The following is a 16,450-nucleotide window of genomic DNA, read 5'->3' as shown; positions in this document are numbered from 1 at the left end:
TGTGCAGGAATCTTGTTATTTCTGTTGAGATTGTCGTCACTGAGCAACCAGATGGCACCATTCTATCACACTGCGTGAAAGGAGTTGAACAAGCAGGTTGCAGAGGAGATGAAGAGTTTTCGAGGCACATAAATACAGTCTCTGACAGGCCTTATCAAAAGAGGCATTACTGATTGAAATCCTAATTTTGTATTGTAGATTAGCTGTTTACTCACTTTATAATTTGTTGACAAAATGATAACATGTCGAGAGGGGAACAACCCTTGCTTATTCTAGAATAAGAGAATTAAATTGAAGATATAAACAATTGAAATAGTCAGTTCTTCACTTCTTTGTATATATTACTGAATATTACTGAATATTACTTATGTCAATGTTATTGTTTTACTATGGGGAAAAAAATTCCCTAATGTGCTGAGGTGTCGTGCACTATTGTATGCTTCTTCAAGTGCATCAGATTCAGTTCCCTAGAAATTTTAAACAGAGATGGTTAAATTTTAATTTTCGGAGGGAGTTCATTCATGGCAATAGCATTCCAATTTGAAGTAGCCAACTTTCTCCTACACACCAAATAAATTAGCCCTTGCAAGATAAAAAAGTACTCCATTATTGATTGTTACTCCAAAAATGTGGTTTGCTCAACTTACAAATTTCGTCCAGCTGTCGAGAACTCCGGATACAACAATAACACATGCTTGTGTACATCAATTTGTTGACGCAACATGCATTGTGCGTCCAGTTGACAACACATCTCTTCAAAAGCAAATTACTTAGATTTTGGCCAAGCATACCACAAAATTGCTCAACGAATGGTCTGGTCTTGGCTACTTGCCACGTAACTCAAAGATAGAGACTAGAAATTGAAGTGAATAGGAATAAGAGCATTTGACCAACTTCAGGTTTTTAAACTCTGAGCCCCAATGAAAAGAGAAGTGTCTTTCCGGGGTATACTATACTGTTGTACTTTAGGGCCAACAAGATTTGGATCGACACGGAGGGCGTCGATTCAACTAGTAAAATGAAAATCAATCAGAAATTAAATATTACATTTAAGAAAAGATTTATAGAGAAAATCGGCAGTTTAGCTGACTACAACAAGATTTGGATCGAAATGATTCAACTAGTAAAATATCTTAAATGTCGCCAAAGAACAGTCAATAAACACTTGGCATAAATGTCTCTGAAATTTTTTTCAAAAATGAAATGTTGACTGAGAAGAAACAAGGGGGTGGCCAGTGAAATCAAGCTTCAGCTGCTGAAAACTAGGGTGTTTTTCTTTAGCAATATTATCCTAGCTTCATCTTATAGTGTACATCTTGGCTGCCAGAAAAGTTAGTTCATCATATTGATGAGGTCATTGATACTATCTTCGCGATTACCAGCGTCACCACCATCCTTGAATGGTTTTTTCTTTCCCTGCAAACCACCTTCAGGCCTGTTAAGCTTAAATGGCCAGAGAACACTGGTAACATCTTTAAAATGTGGACCTGCCGAAGCAATCTCATGTACAATATCTTCAATGCATAGGACACCGTGCTTCCCTAGTTCCTATAAAAAGTTAAAACCAGACTTGAGCACAGAAAACATAACCACGCATTCAGCTTGAATAATATAACAACATTCAATCATTCAACACCTGCTCGATGATGTTATTGTCAGTGAGTGGAACACTCTGCTTGTTAATATTTAAAAATCCCTTCTTGAATACTAACTCCTTCACACTCTTCAGATTAGGATACCTGCAGCACTAGGAAAATTAAAATCAGTAACCAAAGAGCATGTTCAGTAAAAAAATGGAAAAAGAATAATGATTACCCATATGTGACAAAAGGTTCCACCATTCGCAGCATATCCATTAACCCTTCATTTGCTTTCACAAACACACCACTGAACACTCTCGTTAATCTGAGACGGTGCAGAATCTTCTTAGCTTTTGAATGCATAGCATTGTTTGTGCTGAATGTACACGTAAAGATCAAAACTTGATAATTGAAAACAATACATATGTTAAATAAATAACTATATCACCAACCTACGAATGCGAATGATGAAAATAAGTGTAGACTTTGGGGTGGTGGTGGCAGATGCTGATTTGCCCAACCTACGCCTCTGCTTCATATTGACAAAATCTAGCTCCTAAAAACACAAGATAATTAAACTAAAATGACAACCCAATTAATTATTAAAACAAAACATAGGAATGGTTCTTACTTTGGTGCGGTATTCTTGAATGAATTGTTCGGCTCGTTTAAAGACAAGTTTTTTATTTTGTTGGTTCTCAAGCTTCTTCTGATTAAATCTCTTCTCTTCTTTTGATTGCCCATTCATCATTGCTTTTTCTTTTCTTAAGTATTATTTCCGGTACGTAAGCAAGTTGCTGCTGCTTTTCTTGGTTTTTCCGCCATTTTGGATGGCTTGGTTTTTATGGAGTTACAAGCCTTAAACCCTCGGATGGGCTTTAGGCGATTTTTTTTTTAGGGTTTTCTATATGGAACGTTATGGGCCATCCCGTATTTAAATCTTTTAGGCCTTACTTCGGCTTTAGGGATATTTTCTGGAATTTTTTTTTTTTAGACTATTGAAAAAAATTATTATAATGGTACACAAACATAAGAGACGTGGTGGACAAAGAAGTCGTATCTTGATTGTGAATGATGTGATAACCTTGATTTATCATTTTGATATGTGAAAAAACGTAAAGAATAAGAATATTGACTAATACGATCTAAAGTCTAGGTGAAATGGTTTATCATAGCTTTTTCCTTAGTTCAATCAATCAAATAGTACATATGACATATCTGATGCGATTTTATTTGTTTTTATGAATAAATCTAATAAGCCCGCATGTTATAAAATATGCAAAAGATTGGGGATTCAGTGGTGCTAAAACATAGAAGATCAGCCTCCAACAATAACTTTTAGCCATTGCTTTTCAGGCAGAAATGGAAATGAAAGACAAGCATTTTTATTTTCGAGAAACATAATAAGCACAAACTAATTTCCATGTAATTTGTAAACATGTGTAATGCTCAAAGTGCTAAAACACCAATGGCAGAATAAGAGAGAGAGAGAGAGATGGAGACACCATTGTCATGGGGATGGACATTGGCAACTCAGATTTCTCTGTGCATTGCACTAATTATTGCATTCAACATTGGTGGTGATGGTGAGTTAGAGAACTCCACATTTAACAAAAACACCATGAAAAGAAGAGCTAGCGCTGCTGCTGATGTTTATTTTCTAAGTGTTAGAGGTGGCTTTAGACCTCTTGAACAACAAACCCATCTTCTCAAACAGGTTAGTTTTCCCTTAATCTGCACCCTTTGGTCTACTTAAGCTGTTATGTTTCTCAAAAGTCAATCTTTGTTATTTCTTTACAAACTTGTTGTTTTTGTTTCTCTCAATGGTTATGTCATTTTCTGTCTTCTTTTGATTTATATTTTGTCATTCTATAGCCACTTTGTTGCATATATGAATGTCTAGTCTCTCATATGTTGTATGTTCTGTGTGTATGATTTTGATTCTTAAATTTCAAAACTGGTCATTAATATATATATACAATTACTCTGAAGTTGATGCTATGGTTCTGCTCCGTATGAGGCAAAAAATTGAACCAATCATGGGGGTGAGGTAATGCTAGATGCTTACAAATTTGTAGAATGGTAACATGGAATTATGTGTTGAGATTTATAATGCCTTATCGAGTATCGAAAGCCTCATATAATGATATATAGATTCTGGAGCTGCGTCACTCATCGCCAATTAGTTCTGAGTTAGATGCCCAAATTTAATATTATGGAGGTAAGTTTTGTTAAAAAGTTTTGCAGACACCATCTACTAGCATGGTTTTGAAATTTCACTTCCATGATTCCTAGAATCCTAGTGAAGGCCTATAAACCTCAATGTAGTGCAAAATTGCAAATTCAAATCGGGATGACAAGAGATATTTTGCATTTAAATATTGGATTTTGGTGTTGAATAACGGTGTTCCATCTCGTTGTAGATGGAAAAGGTGGCGAAAATTCATGATGTCGAGTTTGTAATTAATATCAGTGAATTTGGTCAAGATGACCCTTTGCAAATGGTAAGATTTCCATCCTAGTTCATCCACTGAATAGTACATTATTCTTTTAATTCTGTTCTATCTTATGTTGCAAATATGGGTGTGTGACCAGTACATATTTTCAGTTACAACAACTATGAATGCAAGCAGATTGGGTTCCTTACTGAACTGCTTTTGCAGGGCATTGCACATTTCCCATCTTTGAAGGTTCCATGGTATACCATCCTCTTTACAGTTCACATGTGTTTTTATGTATGTTTACTAAGCATGATATTTTTCAAATTCCAGCACTTACTACTTGTATAGTCAGAATTGTTGTAGGCCATCCAGTCAACCTCTCATAAATATAATTTGGTAGGTACACCACCAACACTTCACATGGACTGGGAAAGAGATACTTCCTAAAGCAGATCCCATTGCAGGCTGGGAAGATCTTAGATCTCATTGTTGTTGATACTGGATCATTACAGGTGCAATTTCTTTCCCTGAGTTCGGGATTTAAAAATAAACTAATAACCTGTTGGATCTTTATTTCATTGTCTTGGTGTAATTCTGTGGTGAGCCATTTTGAAGTTCTAGGGCTTTGGTGCCAACTTCATCTGTAATTCTACTGGGTCTCCCGTTCTGAGTTTGAGTTATATTCTTGGTACGTGTCCTTGGGCTGATTAAAAGAGGAATGTTCTCTGACTAGCCATTTTTGCTGTTGGATGGAAGTCAATGCACCACTTGTTGGCTGTTGTTGCACTTCTTCTCCCACAATATAAGGCATCTCTTCTTTCGTTTTGATTATTCATTTAGGTCATTCTGGGTAAGGGTAAGGATCTTCTTGCGTCTTGGCACATAATGGTTTTGTCCCAAGATAGTCCTTAATCCTCCTGCGATTGTTGTAGGGATTAAGAAAGACTACGATCATCGCAGGTTTGACAGAGGGATCGAGTGTGGGATTTCAATTTGCAGTTATGTGGGGCTTGTGGTTAGAGGGAATAACTGACACTATGAAAGGAAGGTGTTGTGGCTATTGAGGCCACCATCTCAATGAAGGCCTTCTTTTGGCGGGATAAGAAACTTTAAGACTTGAAGCGATTATTTTTAGCATTTTCTAGTTTAGTTCCATCTTGTTTTGAAGATTCTTTGTTTTAGGGCCTGGTTGGTGGGTCCTGGTTTCACTTATTTTTTATTCTGTAGTTTTCTTGATCTACCCTTTTTGAGTTTTAGTCAATAAAACCTTCACTGGCCAGTTGACTATTTTGGTAATCCCTTAGGTCAAGGATGTTTCTTAGTTGTAGTTTGCTTTGAACTCTGAAATGAAAATCCAAAAATACTGGGAGAAAATTTTTATTAGAAAATAGCTAAGCTGGTTATGGATGAATTAGGTATTGAGAAGATCTCTAGTATGCAGTAGGGGTGGAATTTGAGCCGAGTAGCTCGGGCTTGGCTCGTTTAAGCTCGGCTCAAGCTCTTTCATTTAACTAAATGAGTCAAGCTTGAGCCCATATTATAGCTCGCTTAATAAACGAGCAGGGTGAAGCTCGGCTCGATAAACTCAAATACCATCATCACAGTGTAAAATAGTCGAGCTACCCAGGCTTGGCTCGTTTAAGCTCAGCTCGGGCTCGTTCATATAATATATGAGCCACGCTTGAGCCTACATTAATGCTTGTTTTAATAAATGAGCTGAGCCGAGCTTAGTGAAACTCGGCTCGATTAACTCGAATTCCACCCCTACTCTATGCAACACAAACCACTAGAAATCCAAGTTTTAAGGGATGTGTACCTGAGGGTTCGAAGAGAATGAGAGGAAGACAAAAAGTAGACTGGGCTGAAGCAGTTAAGCACACTACTCATCATTTGTAGATAAAATCTACTGCTGTGGATATTATTGAATTGAGGAAGAGATTTCTTCTGCCCCAAGTTTTGGAGTGAAGCTATATTTTTGTTCTCATTGGCTCAGTTTCATTACAGTAGAAGTGACCATGACTTATTGTTCAAGCCTTATTGACCGAGTTTAAGTTGAATTCTCCAGGCTGACTTGCCTAAGGGGAATGGAATTTACACTGAAAGTGAACATTTGCGTTGGCTGACACAGACACTAGAAGAGACAGATGGTGACTGGTACTAACATCTTACTAAATGATCTTAGTTCTTACATTGATCTTTTTCCCAGTGATTTTGCTCGAACTGAATTTTTCTCTAACTACCTATATATTCTTTTGGGCATGCACTCTTGCCAGGCGAATAGTCGTTGGATATGACTCACTGATAGCATGTGCAGAGCTTAGAGACGGAAAGAAAATCAATATTGTCAATAAGTCCATATACAATATCTATACAAAATTTGGAGTGGTAAGAGAACAAATACAAGTACTCATATGTTTAGTACTAATTATTATCCCTCTAAAAATTCATGATAATGAGCGACTTCTTCCTATTTATTTATTTTTCAGAATGCGTACATGAGTAAACAGGCTTGCGCCAACCATTACATCCGCGAGGGTAGCATAAGTCACATTGGGAATCTGGGACCTGCAGACGAACCTTTTGCAAACGGAAGTGTCATAGTAACTAGGTGAGTAGACCTCCTGTTAATGCAAAGTGCAAATAGAGTTATCTTCTCAGACAAAAAATCATAGACTGAGCTCGTACAATGTGTCCCTTGCCCCCAGAGAAATGCACAACGGGTTTTTCCTGCATAGAGTCGGCCTTCTAGAGATTGTAAGTATCATTTATCATTCTTTTATTGGTAGGATTATCATTATTAAAACTGAAACTGAGGTACATATTTCTAAGTTGACGCATCTTCTGAAATGGCAGGTATCCTACTTCATTAATCCTGCGAGTGTAGTAATGTCGAGGTCTATACTACAACAACAGGGTAAAGAGTTCATGTAATCAGTGATCTCCATAGAAGCCAATTATGCTCCAAAAATTATTTGTTCTCATTTTCTTCAATATCTGAGTCATCGCCCCTTCATTTATTGGTATCTCATTTTTTATGGTTGTACATTTGTAGGATTCACAGTTCCTTAGCCTTGAAGCTATAAATGTATTATTGCTCACTTCCTCAGTTAGTTACTTGAATATTTATTTGATACTTTTGTAATCTTGTAACTGATTGTTTTCTACTTATTCTAGTTCTTCTTCTTACTGCACTCTGGCATCTCTTTTTGGTAGAAATATGTAAAGCACCAAAGGAATTGTGAGATGAATACTCATATAGATTCACTCGTTTAAGTGGAAATTAGGAATTCAGGACTAGAGAGTCAACATTACATGGGTATTGGGCACTGTTGGTTGTATATTCTAATTTTCGAAAAATTTCCCATCGTTATTTTTTATCTACTTCACCGACCGTTTTTTTTTCTTATGCTGCCCCAAGCACCGAAGCAGAGCCTCAATAACCTCTTAACACCAAATAGACAAAATTGACCTCCCCTCTTGCATCTAGAGAAAGACCGAAAGGGTAGAAAGGAAAGAATGATAAAATCTTAGTCCAACAGCCATCCTGTGTGCGATTATAATCAATTTTATTGCTTATTGCATTTCTCCTTATAGGCAGTGATGGTTCACTATCAGATACCCTAAGTCAGATTAGATTAATCTCATTTCTGGTAGTGGGAAGGCAACTCTGAGGGTATGTGAAGTGGGGTTTACTTTGGCTTATTCACAAGCAACCACGACTACGATCTTTATTTTGTCCGAAATGGTCAAATGGAGTGAGAATATTTTCACACTTTACTCCATGTCTTATCATCTGATGAGGTTTTGAAATTTCAGACCATATGTAACATCTGACAAATCCCACTGTGGGGGTAAAAAAGTAGTTCCTTCGGTTTTGTTGGCATTAAAACGAACCTTAGATGTTTCCACTTGTTTTTAGTCCATAGGTTGGGCATTTGGTCTAGTGGTATGATTCTTGCTTTGGGTGCAAGAGGTCCCGAGTTCGATTCTCGGAATGCCCCTTTTTGTTCATGTTTTTTTATGTAATTGTTGGCTTCCTTTTTTTAGGGATTGCCAAGCCTATTTTAAATGAGGGAGCCCCAAACCTCTGATATCATCGTCCAAAAATTTTACCAACATTATTAATTGGCACTTGCATTAATTGTTAGCTTCTTAATGGCCCTTTGAAGTATGAACTATGATATGGAAGTTCATGAGAAGTCACCTTTTGAATGTGTGAAATCCTTGTTATAACATTAGTTAACAATCTAAAAATCCTCACTGTAGCGACCCAATTTATGATGGCCGATGGTCCGGCGGGTGATGGATCCAGAAAGAGGACATGCAGTGGGGTGAATGGCATTCTATTAGGGCCGCGGACATAGGAGTCAAGTATGAAGGCTTAGCATTGTAGAGCCGCTGACGGGAAGGGATAGTCGACTGAATTGTACCATCAGGACACGTTCCCAGCAGGAGCACGGGAAAAACCCTAGGGTCGTACGGGAACCCTCCACGCGGCAATCAATGGACCAAGAGATGGAGGGACATGTGGATGGCCTAAAAGAGAGATGAGAGATTATAAATAGAATAGGAGAGGAGGAGAAGGGAATAGGTCACAACATTTGGCGCCGTCTGTGGGGAGAGAGAGTGGAAAATAGCGAGATGGTAACAAAAAGAAGAGTGGGTCGACCAAAAAAGACGACGGTCGCCGAGATGGATGTGGAATCAGTCAGGAGTGAAGGGGAGGAGCAAGGTAGGGAAGAGACAGTAATGTCAGAAGCGGAGGAAACAAGGTTGTTGCATGAGGAGATAGCGAGGTTGAGAGAAGAAAATGAGGGGTTAAGGAGGGAGAAAGAGACAATAGAGAGTCGGAAAGGGAGGTGTTGAGAGCGAGAAAAGAGGAGGAAGGGGGGAAATGTGGAAGAACAAGAACGTGGTGGGGCTCACCAAGGAGCAAGTTAGAGAAATGATCACCAGCGATCTGAAGGCTAGTCTGGAACAGACCAAGGGCATGGGAGGTGCGACGAGTCAGGTGGTGGCATGGTTGAACCGCAACCCACTGCCGGACTCTATCTGGAAGTCGGAGGTGCCGAAAAGGTTCAACCAGCCAAGGTTTGAGAGGTATGATGGGACTGGGGACCCCGCTGACCACATTCATCATTTCCGGCAGCATATGCCGTTGTGGCAGGAGCCGCGGTATGACGGGCTGAGATGTATGATGTTCGCGACAAGCTTAAAAAGGGGAGCATCTGATTGGTATTACAGATTACCTTCTAAGAGTATTAATAACTTTCAGGAGTTAGAGCAGGCGTTCATTGATCATTTTATACACCAAAAGAAGCGCGGTGGACATCGCGGCCTTGTTCAACGTAAAGCGCGAGGTCCGGCCGATCGGTAAGGGATTTCTTGTGTAGATTCAAAGCGGAGACCTTGAAAGTGGAGAATCTGACGAAAGGACGGGCGGTGATAGCCTTCGAGAGAGGATTGCGCCCGGGAACAAGGGTACATGAGTTGGTAGCCAAGAATGAGATTGCAACATTACAGGATCTGTACCCGAGGGTAGAGAAGTACATCAGGTACGAAGACACCATGCAAAAGGAGGTGAGAAGGCCAGGGAAGGCGGTGTTATCGTTGGAAAAAGGTGAGGGGCGTCGGCGATATGAGTCCTCGGACAAAGAGGGCAGCGGATACCGAGAGTATTCGTCGTGGCCCGAGAGGAGCAGAGAAGAGGCTAGGAGAGAGAGTCGAGACAAAAAGCCCTATCGCGAGGTAGAGCAAGTGCCACTGAACAAGTCGTTGAGCGAGATACTACCGTTAATTCAGAATTTGCAGGGGTATGAGGGTCCACGAACCAAACTAGTAGAGGTACAAGGCAGACCCTATTGTGCCTATCATCAAATATACAACCATGAGACGGACGGCTGCTATGTGTTAAGATGGTTAATTCAGAGGATAATAGGAAAGGGGTTGTTGAAGGAATTTATAACAGAAGAAGAGAAGGTAGAGCAAGCACCGACCCAGGGGAGGATATTGGGGACGATCAACGTGATCTTCCGTGGAAAGATATTGAGTCACAATGCACACCGACACAGAATACGGTGGGCGACAAGCATACAACAGATACATGAATCAGCAGGACATTCGCGGGCGACTTCCTGGTCCGCGAATGGAAAGGGAAGTATAATGTTCACCGACGCAGACCTTCAAGCCATCGATTCCTCGTATGAGGACGCGCTGGTGATCATTGTGGCTATGGGAAATTACATGGTCAAGAGGGTGTTAGTGGATCAAGCTTGGCGATTCGTAGATTAACCGCTTTTTAGAGGACAATGGAAGAAATGAAGATAGAAAGGAAGCGGTTAGAGACCCTCACCGACAAATTTGTATGGGTTCAACGGAAGCATGATCTGACCTTTGGGGAGCTTCGTTCCCGGTGACCACGGGACCTTTACGGTGTTCTCGAGATTCAAGGTGGTGGATGCCGGCTTCATTACAACGCCATCCCAGGAAAAGGAGGTGGATTCACGCTGATGAAAGCAGTTCCCTCTACCTACTACCAAGTGATTCGATTCCCTACCCCAACCGGGGTATATGAGGTCCGCAGGGATTAGGTGTCAGCTAAAAACAGTCACCAGAGTACAGTGAAGAGGTTGATCCGCAGATCAGAGGAAGAGACTTCGTTCGGGAAGAGGCGTGCATAGTAATTCAAAGGTAATCACCGTCGGGGAGGGGTCGGCGGAGTTAACAGAGGGACCGAAGACCTTGGATGAGATAGAGGTAGTGAATTTGGGGGAAGGCGATAAGGTTAAATTCACATCGGTGGGGTCCAGTTTGCCTGAGGAATGGAAGGTTAAGTTAGTATAGTTTTTGTCTGCCAATAAAGATGTGTTTGCATGGACGATTGAGGAAGTCACCGGATTAGACCCAGAATTCGCATGTCATAGGTTACATATGAGGGAAGATCTGAAACCCGCGAAGATGAAGATGGGAGAATTCACCCGGCATGCGCCGAAGAATTTTGAAATTGAAAAGGCGGTATAATATGAGAGGTGTCGTTTACTGACTGGTTGTCAAATGGTAGCGGTGCCTAAAAAGAATGGCAATGTACGTATGTGCGTCGACTTCACTAACGTGAATTCAGAATGTCGAGGGACGGACTACCCCATACCGAGTAGGCGGTCAGTGGATAGAAGCTGCGTTTAAAGTGTTTTCCTTCATGGACACGTCAATGGGATATAACTAGGTGGCCATGTATGGGCTAGATCAGGAGAAGACAGCCTTCGTGGTGGAAGGCGGTACATATTGTTATACGAGAATGCCATTTGGATTGAAGCGCCGGGCCACATTTCACGGGGGAGGGGAAAAATGTTTGAAAGCAAGATCCGGCGGGGATTGAGATTTACATAGATGACATGGTGGAGAAGAGCATGTCGGAGGAAGAGCATTTAGAGGTTTGAAAGAGACGTTCAATATATCTGCGGTCATACAATTTAAAAGCTTAATCCGAGAGGTAATGCGTTCGACGTTACTACGGGGAAGTTTCTGGGATACATAGTTACTTACCGGGGAATAGAGGCCAATCCCGAGCAGATAAGAGCCATAGTAGAGATGCCATCGCCTCAGGATGTCAAAGAGGTGCAGAGACTTGCAGGAAGGGTTGCGGCTTTGAATAGGTTCATCTCAAAGTCATCGGATAAGTGTAGGCCGTTGTATCGGTTGCTGAGAAACACTCTGGATTTCGAATGGACCGCAGAATGCGAGGAGGCGTTCCAGGAGTTGAAGAGTTATTTAGGTAAGGCTCCTTTGTTGTCGCGAACGGAACAGGGATAAAAATTGTACTTGTATTTGGGGGTCACAGAGTATGCCATTAGCTCAGTACTAGTCAGAATTGTGGGAAAGTTAGAAAAGCCGGTGTACTTCCAAAGTAAAACATTGCTGGAGGCCGAGACCCGGTATAGCAGAGTCGAAAAATATGCCTTGGCATTGATGTTCTCTGCCCTGAAGTTGAAACCATACTTTGAAGCACACTCTGTAGTGGTGGTGACAAATCGCCTTTAAAAGCAAGCGTTGAAAGCGAGAAAAGTCTAGGAGGATCTTTGGAAAATGGGCGAATGTTGAGTTCTTCACGAGATACAATATCGGATCGAAATAGCGAAGAAGCAAGTGGTGGCGCGAATTCTTAGCGAGTTTCCAAATGGAGGATCCCACCTGGGAGAAGAGATGATCATGGAGCCGGAAAAGATCATGGAACAGGACTGGATGGACCCCTGGGATCGAAGAAATGGGTGGAGAGTGTTCGCCGACGAGTCAGCCACAGACGCTTGCAGTGGGATAGGAGCGGTGTTGGTCACGCCGGAGAACAACATAATGGAATTAACCATGAAGTTAGGGTTCACGTCATCCAATAATGAAGCAGAGTATGAGGCGGTAATAGCGGGTATGAGAATGGCAGAGAATGTGGGGGGTAAAAGAACTGACAGTGTATTCGGACTCGAATTTGGTAGTGTGCCAGGCAAACGGGGGTTTGCCGCGTGATGCCCGCGGATGGTGAAATATTTGAAAGTGCTGCAAAAGAGGGCCGCCGGGTTTGCAAAGATCAAGTTCATACACTTGGGTCAAGCGGGCGAAACGGTTTGCCGATGTTCTAACATACGTGGCTGCCGCAATCCCCGAACCCGAAGAGAGGGTGATAAAGGTAAAGCGATTGGAGAAACCTAGTCTGAGGAACTGGAAGAGGAAGGGCTGAGATATGTCAGTGGAGGAGGAAGAGGGGTTGGATTAAACCCATCAAGAGTTTTTGTCCGGGGCGTGGTGAAAGATAAAAAGGAGAAAAAGAGATCGAGCGGACTTTCCGAGGTGCGTCTTTGAAAAGAATTTTAATGGGCCTTTGCTAAAGTGTCTCGGGCGAAGTTAAATGAGGTGCCGGGCGGAGTTACATGGGGAGACCTCTGGGCGTAACAACAACAACGCCTGATTGATAACGCAGGGCTACTTTTGGCCACACATGAAGAGGGATGCCGTGAACTACGCCAAGCGATGTGAAAAGTGCTAGAAGTTTGCTCAGATGATCTTTGCGCTGGCGGAACCACTACATAGTGTGTCTAGTCCGTGGCCTTTCGCAATGTGGGCAATGGATATAGTGGGTCCGCTGCCCATGGCTATCGGCAAAAGGAGATTCATGTTGGCGGCCACAGATTATTTCACCAAGTGGATCGAGGCAATGGCCCTGCAACAAGTCAAGGAAACCCAAGTGATCAAGTTCTTGTGGGAGAATATCATTTGTAGATTTGGGTTGCCATATATTATCATAGTGGACAATGGAGCCCAGTTCACGGATCAAAGTCGCGGCTTACAAGCATACAAAGGTGAAGCGAGGGTTCTCACTCCCATACAATCCGAGGCAAGCGGCAAATAATCTTCCAACAAGACCATTATGAACAATCTCAAAAGGAAGCTAGAGGGTAAGAAAGGCGTGTGGGCAAATGAATCCAGTCATGTTCTCTCGGGCATACAGATAACAACGCCAACAAGGAAACTCCTTTCTCTTTAGCTTACTTTATGCCGTGATTCCCTGAAATGGTGGCAGCCGGCAACCACAACGGACAAAGCGGTGGAAACGCGGACTGAATGAGAGCATACTTGGCGATGGATATGACTTTAGCGAAGAGAGAAGAAGAGCGCTGGCGAATCGCACTAGAGGAATATCACCATTCGTGAGACGCGTTATAACAAGAGAGTCAAGCCGACCGTTGGGAGTAGGGGATGCCGTGTCTGCGACGAGTGGCCTGACTACCAAGAGAATGACGAAAGCCGGGACCTGAGCGGGAGGGCCCTATATGGTGGTCGGCGTAGGAGGAGCTGGTATTTACAAGCCTGCGAACAAAGGAAAAGTGCTAGAAAACCATGGAATGTGAGAATGTTAAAATAGTTCTATGCTTGAATGTAATGAAAATCCAGAATGACACACTGGAGCTGTTTGTAAATATATAATACAATGACACTTTTGAGGAGTAAATTTTGCCCTTATGCATAAATGTAATGTCGAGGCGCAAACACACGGTTTGAGAAAAAGATGCCCAAGGATGAGAGGTCCACCTCAAATTAGAGTTGCAGATCCGGAGAGCCATCCATTAAAGAAAGGCATACCGCGACCAGGGGGCAAAGAGAAGCCCAATGGATGGCGAAACCACTCAAAAAGAGAGACCGCGGTGGAGATGAGCCCTCCGCAGACAAACTACCTAGATAGTGTCCACGGCAGGTTGAGTTGCCCCGATGGAACTCGAAGTCTATGAGTGACTGCGAAGTGAAATGAGATATTCACGAGTAAGAAGATGGGTCACACATGGGGGCAAGAAGAGAGAAGTCCCTGGGTAGACAAAGGGAGGAGAGAGAGAGGCGAAAGGGATGAATAGCAGCATGTCAGGCAAAACAGTAACTAAAGCCAAGAGACCATACATATAATGGGGAGGAGTGAAACAGTTCCTAATCAAACCAACACACAAGTAAAAAAAAGGAAAGAAAAAATAATATCAATGACACACTTAGTCGGAAAAGTTAGTTACAAGACAACTAGTAAAATGACATATAGCCAACATGGGGGCTAATCAAAGTTCGCAAACAAGTCTTCAAAAAGAGGTGCATGGTCGAGAGCACTTTCGAGGCGGGGGCGAGGAGGTGGCCTCACAAATTATTCTTCACAAATAGGGGTCTTGGCGGTCGAGAGGGGCAACATCAATCGATTCCCGAAACAATGCCGTGTGGCAATGGGGACCGTGATGATCCGGATCTTTGACATGGGAGGGAGGTTTTTCGGGAGGAGTCGGCCTTCTTTTTGATTAAACGCGTGCATGTTCGCCGTGAAACTTTGGCCACACGCTTGTCGGCTTGAGCTTTGAAGCTTATCCGCATCTGCTCCATGTCTTGAGTGTGTTGCAGAAGGAGAGTGGCAGTATTCTCAGTGTGTTGGAGGACAAGGGCTTCCCGCTGCTTGCTTAAGCGGTCATTCACTCCGTCCATGAAAGCCTGGTGGGAAGCTTCGGCAGTCCTTAGTTCATCTTCAGCTTGAAGTTTGGCCATGTCCGCGGCTGACAGATCAGCTTGAAGGCATGCACATGTGGCCCTTAGTCCATTAGGACCGCCGACCTCCTTCTCTAAAGATTCCACAGTACCCAGGGAAGAGAAGAGGCCGCAGATCATGTAGGCCATGTCCAAGCTCACCTAGCAACGGAAAAGCAGTAAGAATAAAGGGCAAAATAGAGAGTGGAAGGTGTGGAGAGAGGGACATACCTTCTCCCAGCCGGCATATAGGGAGGTGCGATGCTATTCAAAGGACCCAGTATCTACATAAGCTAGGTCGTGGGGGAGATGGAAGTCGTAGAACATGGCTGAGGCCACAGCAGGGTTTTCTAGAGCAGAATCCTCCACATTGTTAACGGTTCGCGCGAAGGTGGGGGGGCGGAAAGTTTCGAGCCACGGACCGGGGAGATCGGCGGTTTCCTTGCGAGTCTTTGCCGCAGCTGTGGAGAGGGGTGAGGAGCCGCGGAAAGTCTTGTGGTAGGAGATGATCTGCTGCGCTTATGTGGAGGCTCTTCAGACGAGAGATCTGCGGACGTGGGGGGGCCAGGCCGGGACGGGGATTGGGGACTTCCATTTACTTCATCATCGAAATCAACTTCGAATAGCTTAATCTTGGATATGTCCATGGGGAAGGCGGGAGTCGGCGGGAGGGAAGTTGGAGGAATATATTGATCTTCCGGTCGGCACGGAGTGGAAGGAAGGGGGTGTATAGCGGTAGGACGGAGAAGGAAGGTGGGCAGTGGATTTTCTGACTATCTCCGTTAGAGCCCGAGCCTTGGCCTGAGACTTGGTGGTTTTACGAGTGAAGTCGCGACTATGAGGCTTACTTTTGGGAGGATGGGACACGGATGGTGGAGGAGGTGAAGGCTGAGGCTTTCGTTCTTTAGGGGGCGGTGGACAATAGAATGGAGCAGAGTATTTACCCAAAATATGCAGAGCGGGGTCAGTCAACAAGGGGGTTCCGTGGGAGGGATCTATGCCGAGAACTTCAGCTTGAGAAGAGCCCAGGTTGCGGATTTGTTCAAAGACCGCGGACTTCACACCGGTGTAAAAGCGGGATTTCGAGTCGGACTTCCAGCCTGCGCAATAGAGAAATAAAGATAAAGAGTGAGTCCGCCGCATAATCGATATAAGAAAGAGATGTAGTAAATCGAACTTACCGCGAGGTAGGAAAGTGAGATGGTTGAGAGTCACTTCAGATGGAACATCCGTAGACAAGAAATTACCGGAGACGTACATGGGGTAATGGTGCCAAGTTTTGTCCGAGGAGGTGAGTTTGAGGACGAAGGACTGTTTACCGGGACGGACATAGAAGGAGTGATATCCAACGCTCACGTCTTTGGTGCTTTTGCGTATATAGTAGTGAGAAATTAT

The 16,450-nt window shown here is 43.0% G+C and overlaps 2 protein-coding genes and 1 non-coding gene across 4 annotated transcripts; 2 read left to right on the top strand and 1 right to left on the bottom strand.

The window, feature by feature from the left end:
• Positions 1-1,027: 1,027 nt before the first annotated feature.
• On the bottom strand, positions 1,028-2,510 carry LOC147508194 (large ribosomal subunit protein uL30y-like). The gene is made up of 5 exons (XM_086600766.1): positions 2,212-2,510; positions 2,033-2,136; positions 1,816-1,956; positions 1,637-1,739; positions 1,028-1,548 (listed from the first exon to the last, which is right to left on the bottom strand). Exons 1-5 carry the CDS (start codon positions 2,329-2,331, stop codon positions 1,333-1,335), a joined length of 684 nt encoding a protein of 227 aa, XP_086456892.1. The 5' UTR covers positions 2,332-2,510; the 3' UTR covers positions 1,028-1,332.
• Positions 2,511-2,658: 148 nt separating this feature from the next.
• LOC147508193 (Calcineurin-like metallo-phosphoesterase superfamily protein) lies at positions 2,659-7,212 on the top strand. Of its 2 annotated transcripts, XM_086599110.1 has the most exons (9): positions 2,659-3,297; positions 4,004-4,084; positions 4,244-4,278; positions 4,422-4,533; positions 6,087-6,175; positions 6,295-6,406; positions 6,508-6,629; positions 6,727-6,775; positions 6,875-7,212. In XM_086599110.1, the coding sequence occupies exons 1-9, from the start codon at positions 3,076-3,078 to the stop codon at positions 6,950-6,952; spliced, it is 900 nt and encodes a 299-aa protein (XP_086455236.1). In that variant the 5' UTR covers positions 2,659-3,075; the 3' UTR covers positions 6,953-7,212. The 2 variants fall into 2 exon arrangements, with proteins under 2 accessions (XP_086455236.1, XP_086455239.1); XM_086599113.1 differs by lacking the exons at positions 4,244-4,278; positions 4,422-4,533 and having other exon boundaries at positions 2,940-3,297.
• A 738-nt stretch (positions 7,213-7,950) lies between these two features.
• TRNAP-UGG (transfer RNA proline (anticodon UGG)) lies at positions 7,951-8,022 on the top strand. The gene has a single exon. It is a non-coding gene; the product is annotated as a tRNA-Pro (tRNA).
• The last annotated feature ends 8,428 nt before the right edge of the window (positions 8,023-16,450 follow it).

This window comes from Coptis chinensis, chromosome 3 (assembly GCF_015680905.1).
Source record: "Coptis chinensis isolate HL-2020 chromosome 3, ASM1568090v1, whole genome shotgun sequence".
Classification (NCBI taxonomy): Eukaryota; Viridiplantae; Streptophyta; class Magnoliopsida; order Ranunculales; family Ranunculaceae; genus Coptis; species Coptis chinensis.
The sequence above is the reverse complement of the archived record's forward strand: the minus strand, read 5'-3'. Positions and strand labels throughout refer to the sequence as shown.

Coding starts and splice junctions, on each gene's coding strand:
- LOC147508194 (XM_086600766.1), bottom strand. CDS start 2,331: ATGATGAATGGGCAATCAAAAGAAGAGAAGAGATTTAATCAGAAGAAG. Junction 1,740..1,815: donor GAACCTTTTGTCACATATGG/GTAATCATTATT, acceptor CTAGTGCTGCAG/GTATCCTAATCTGAAGAGTG. Junction 1,549..1,636: donor ACAATAACATCATCGAGCAG/GTGTTGAATGAT, acceptor AACTTTTTATAG/GAACTAGGGAAGCACGGTGT.
- LOC147508193 (XM_086599110.1), top strand. CDS start 3,076: ATGGAGACACCATTGTCATGGGGATGGACATTGGCAACTCAGATTTCT. Junction 4,085..4,243: donor AAGATGACCCTTTGCAAATG/GTAAGATTTCCA, acceptor CTGCTTTTGCAG/GGCATTGCACATTTCCCATC. Junction 6,176..6,294: donor GAAGAGACAGATGGTGACTG/GTACTAACATCT, acceptor CACTCTTGCCAG/GCGAATAGTCGTTGGATATG.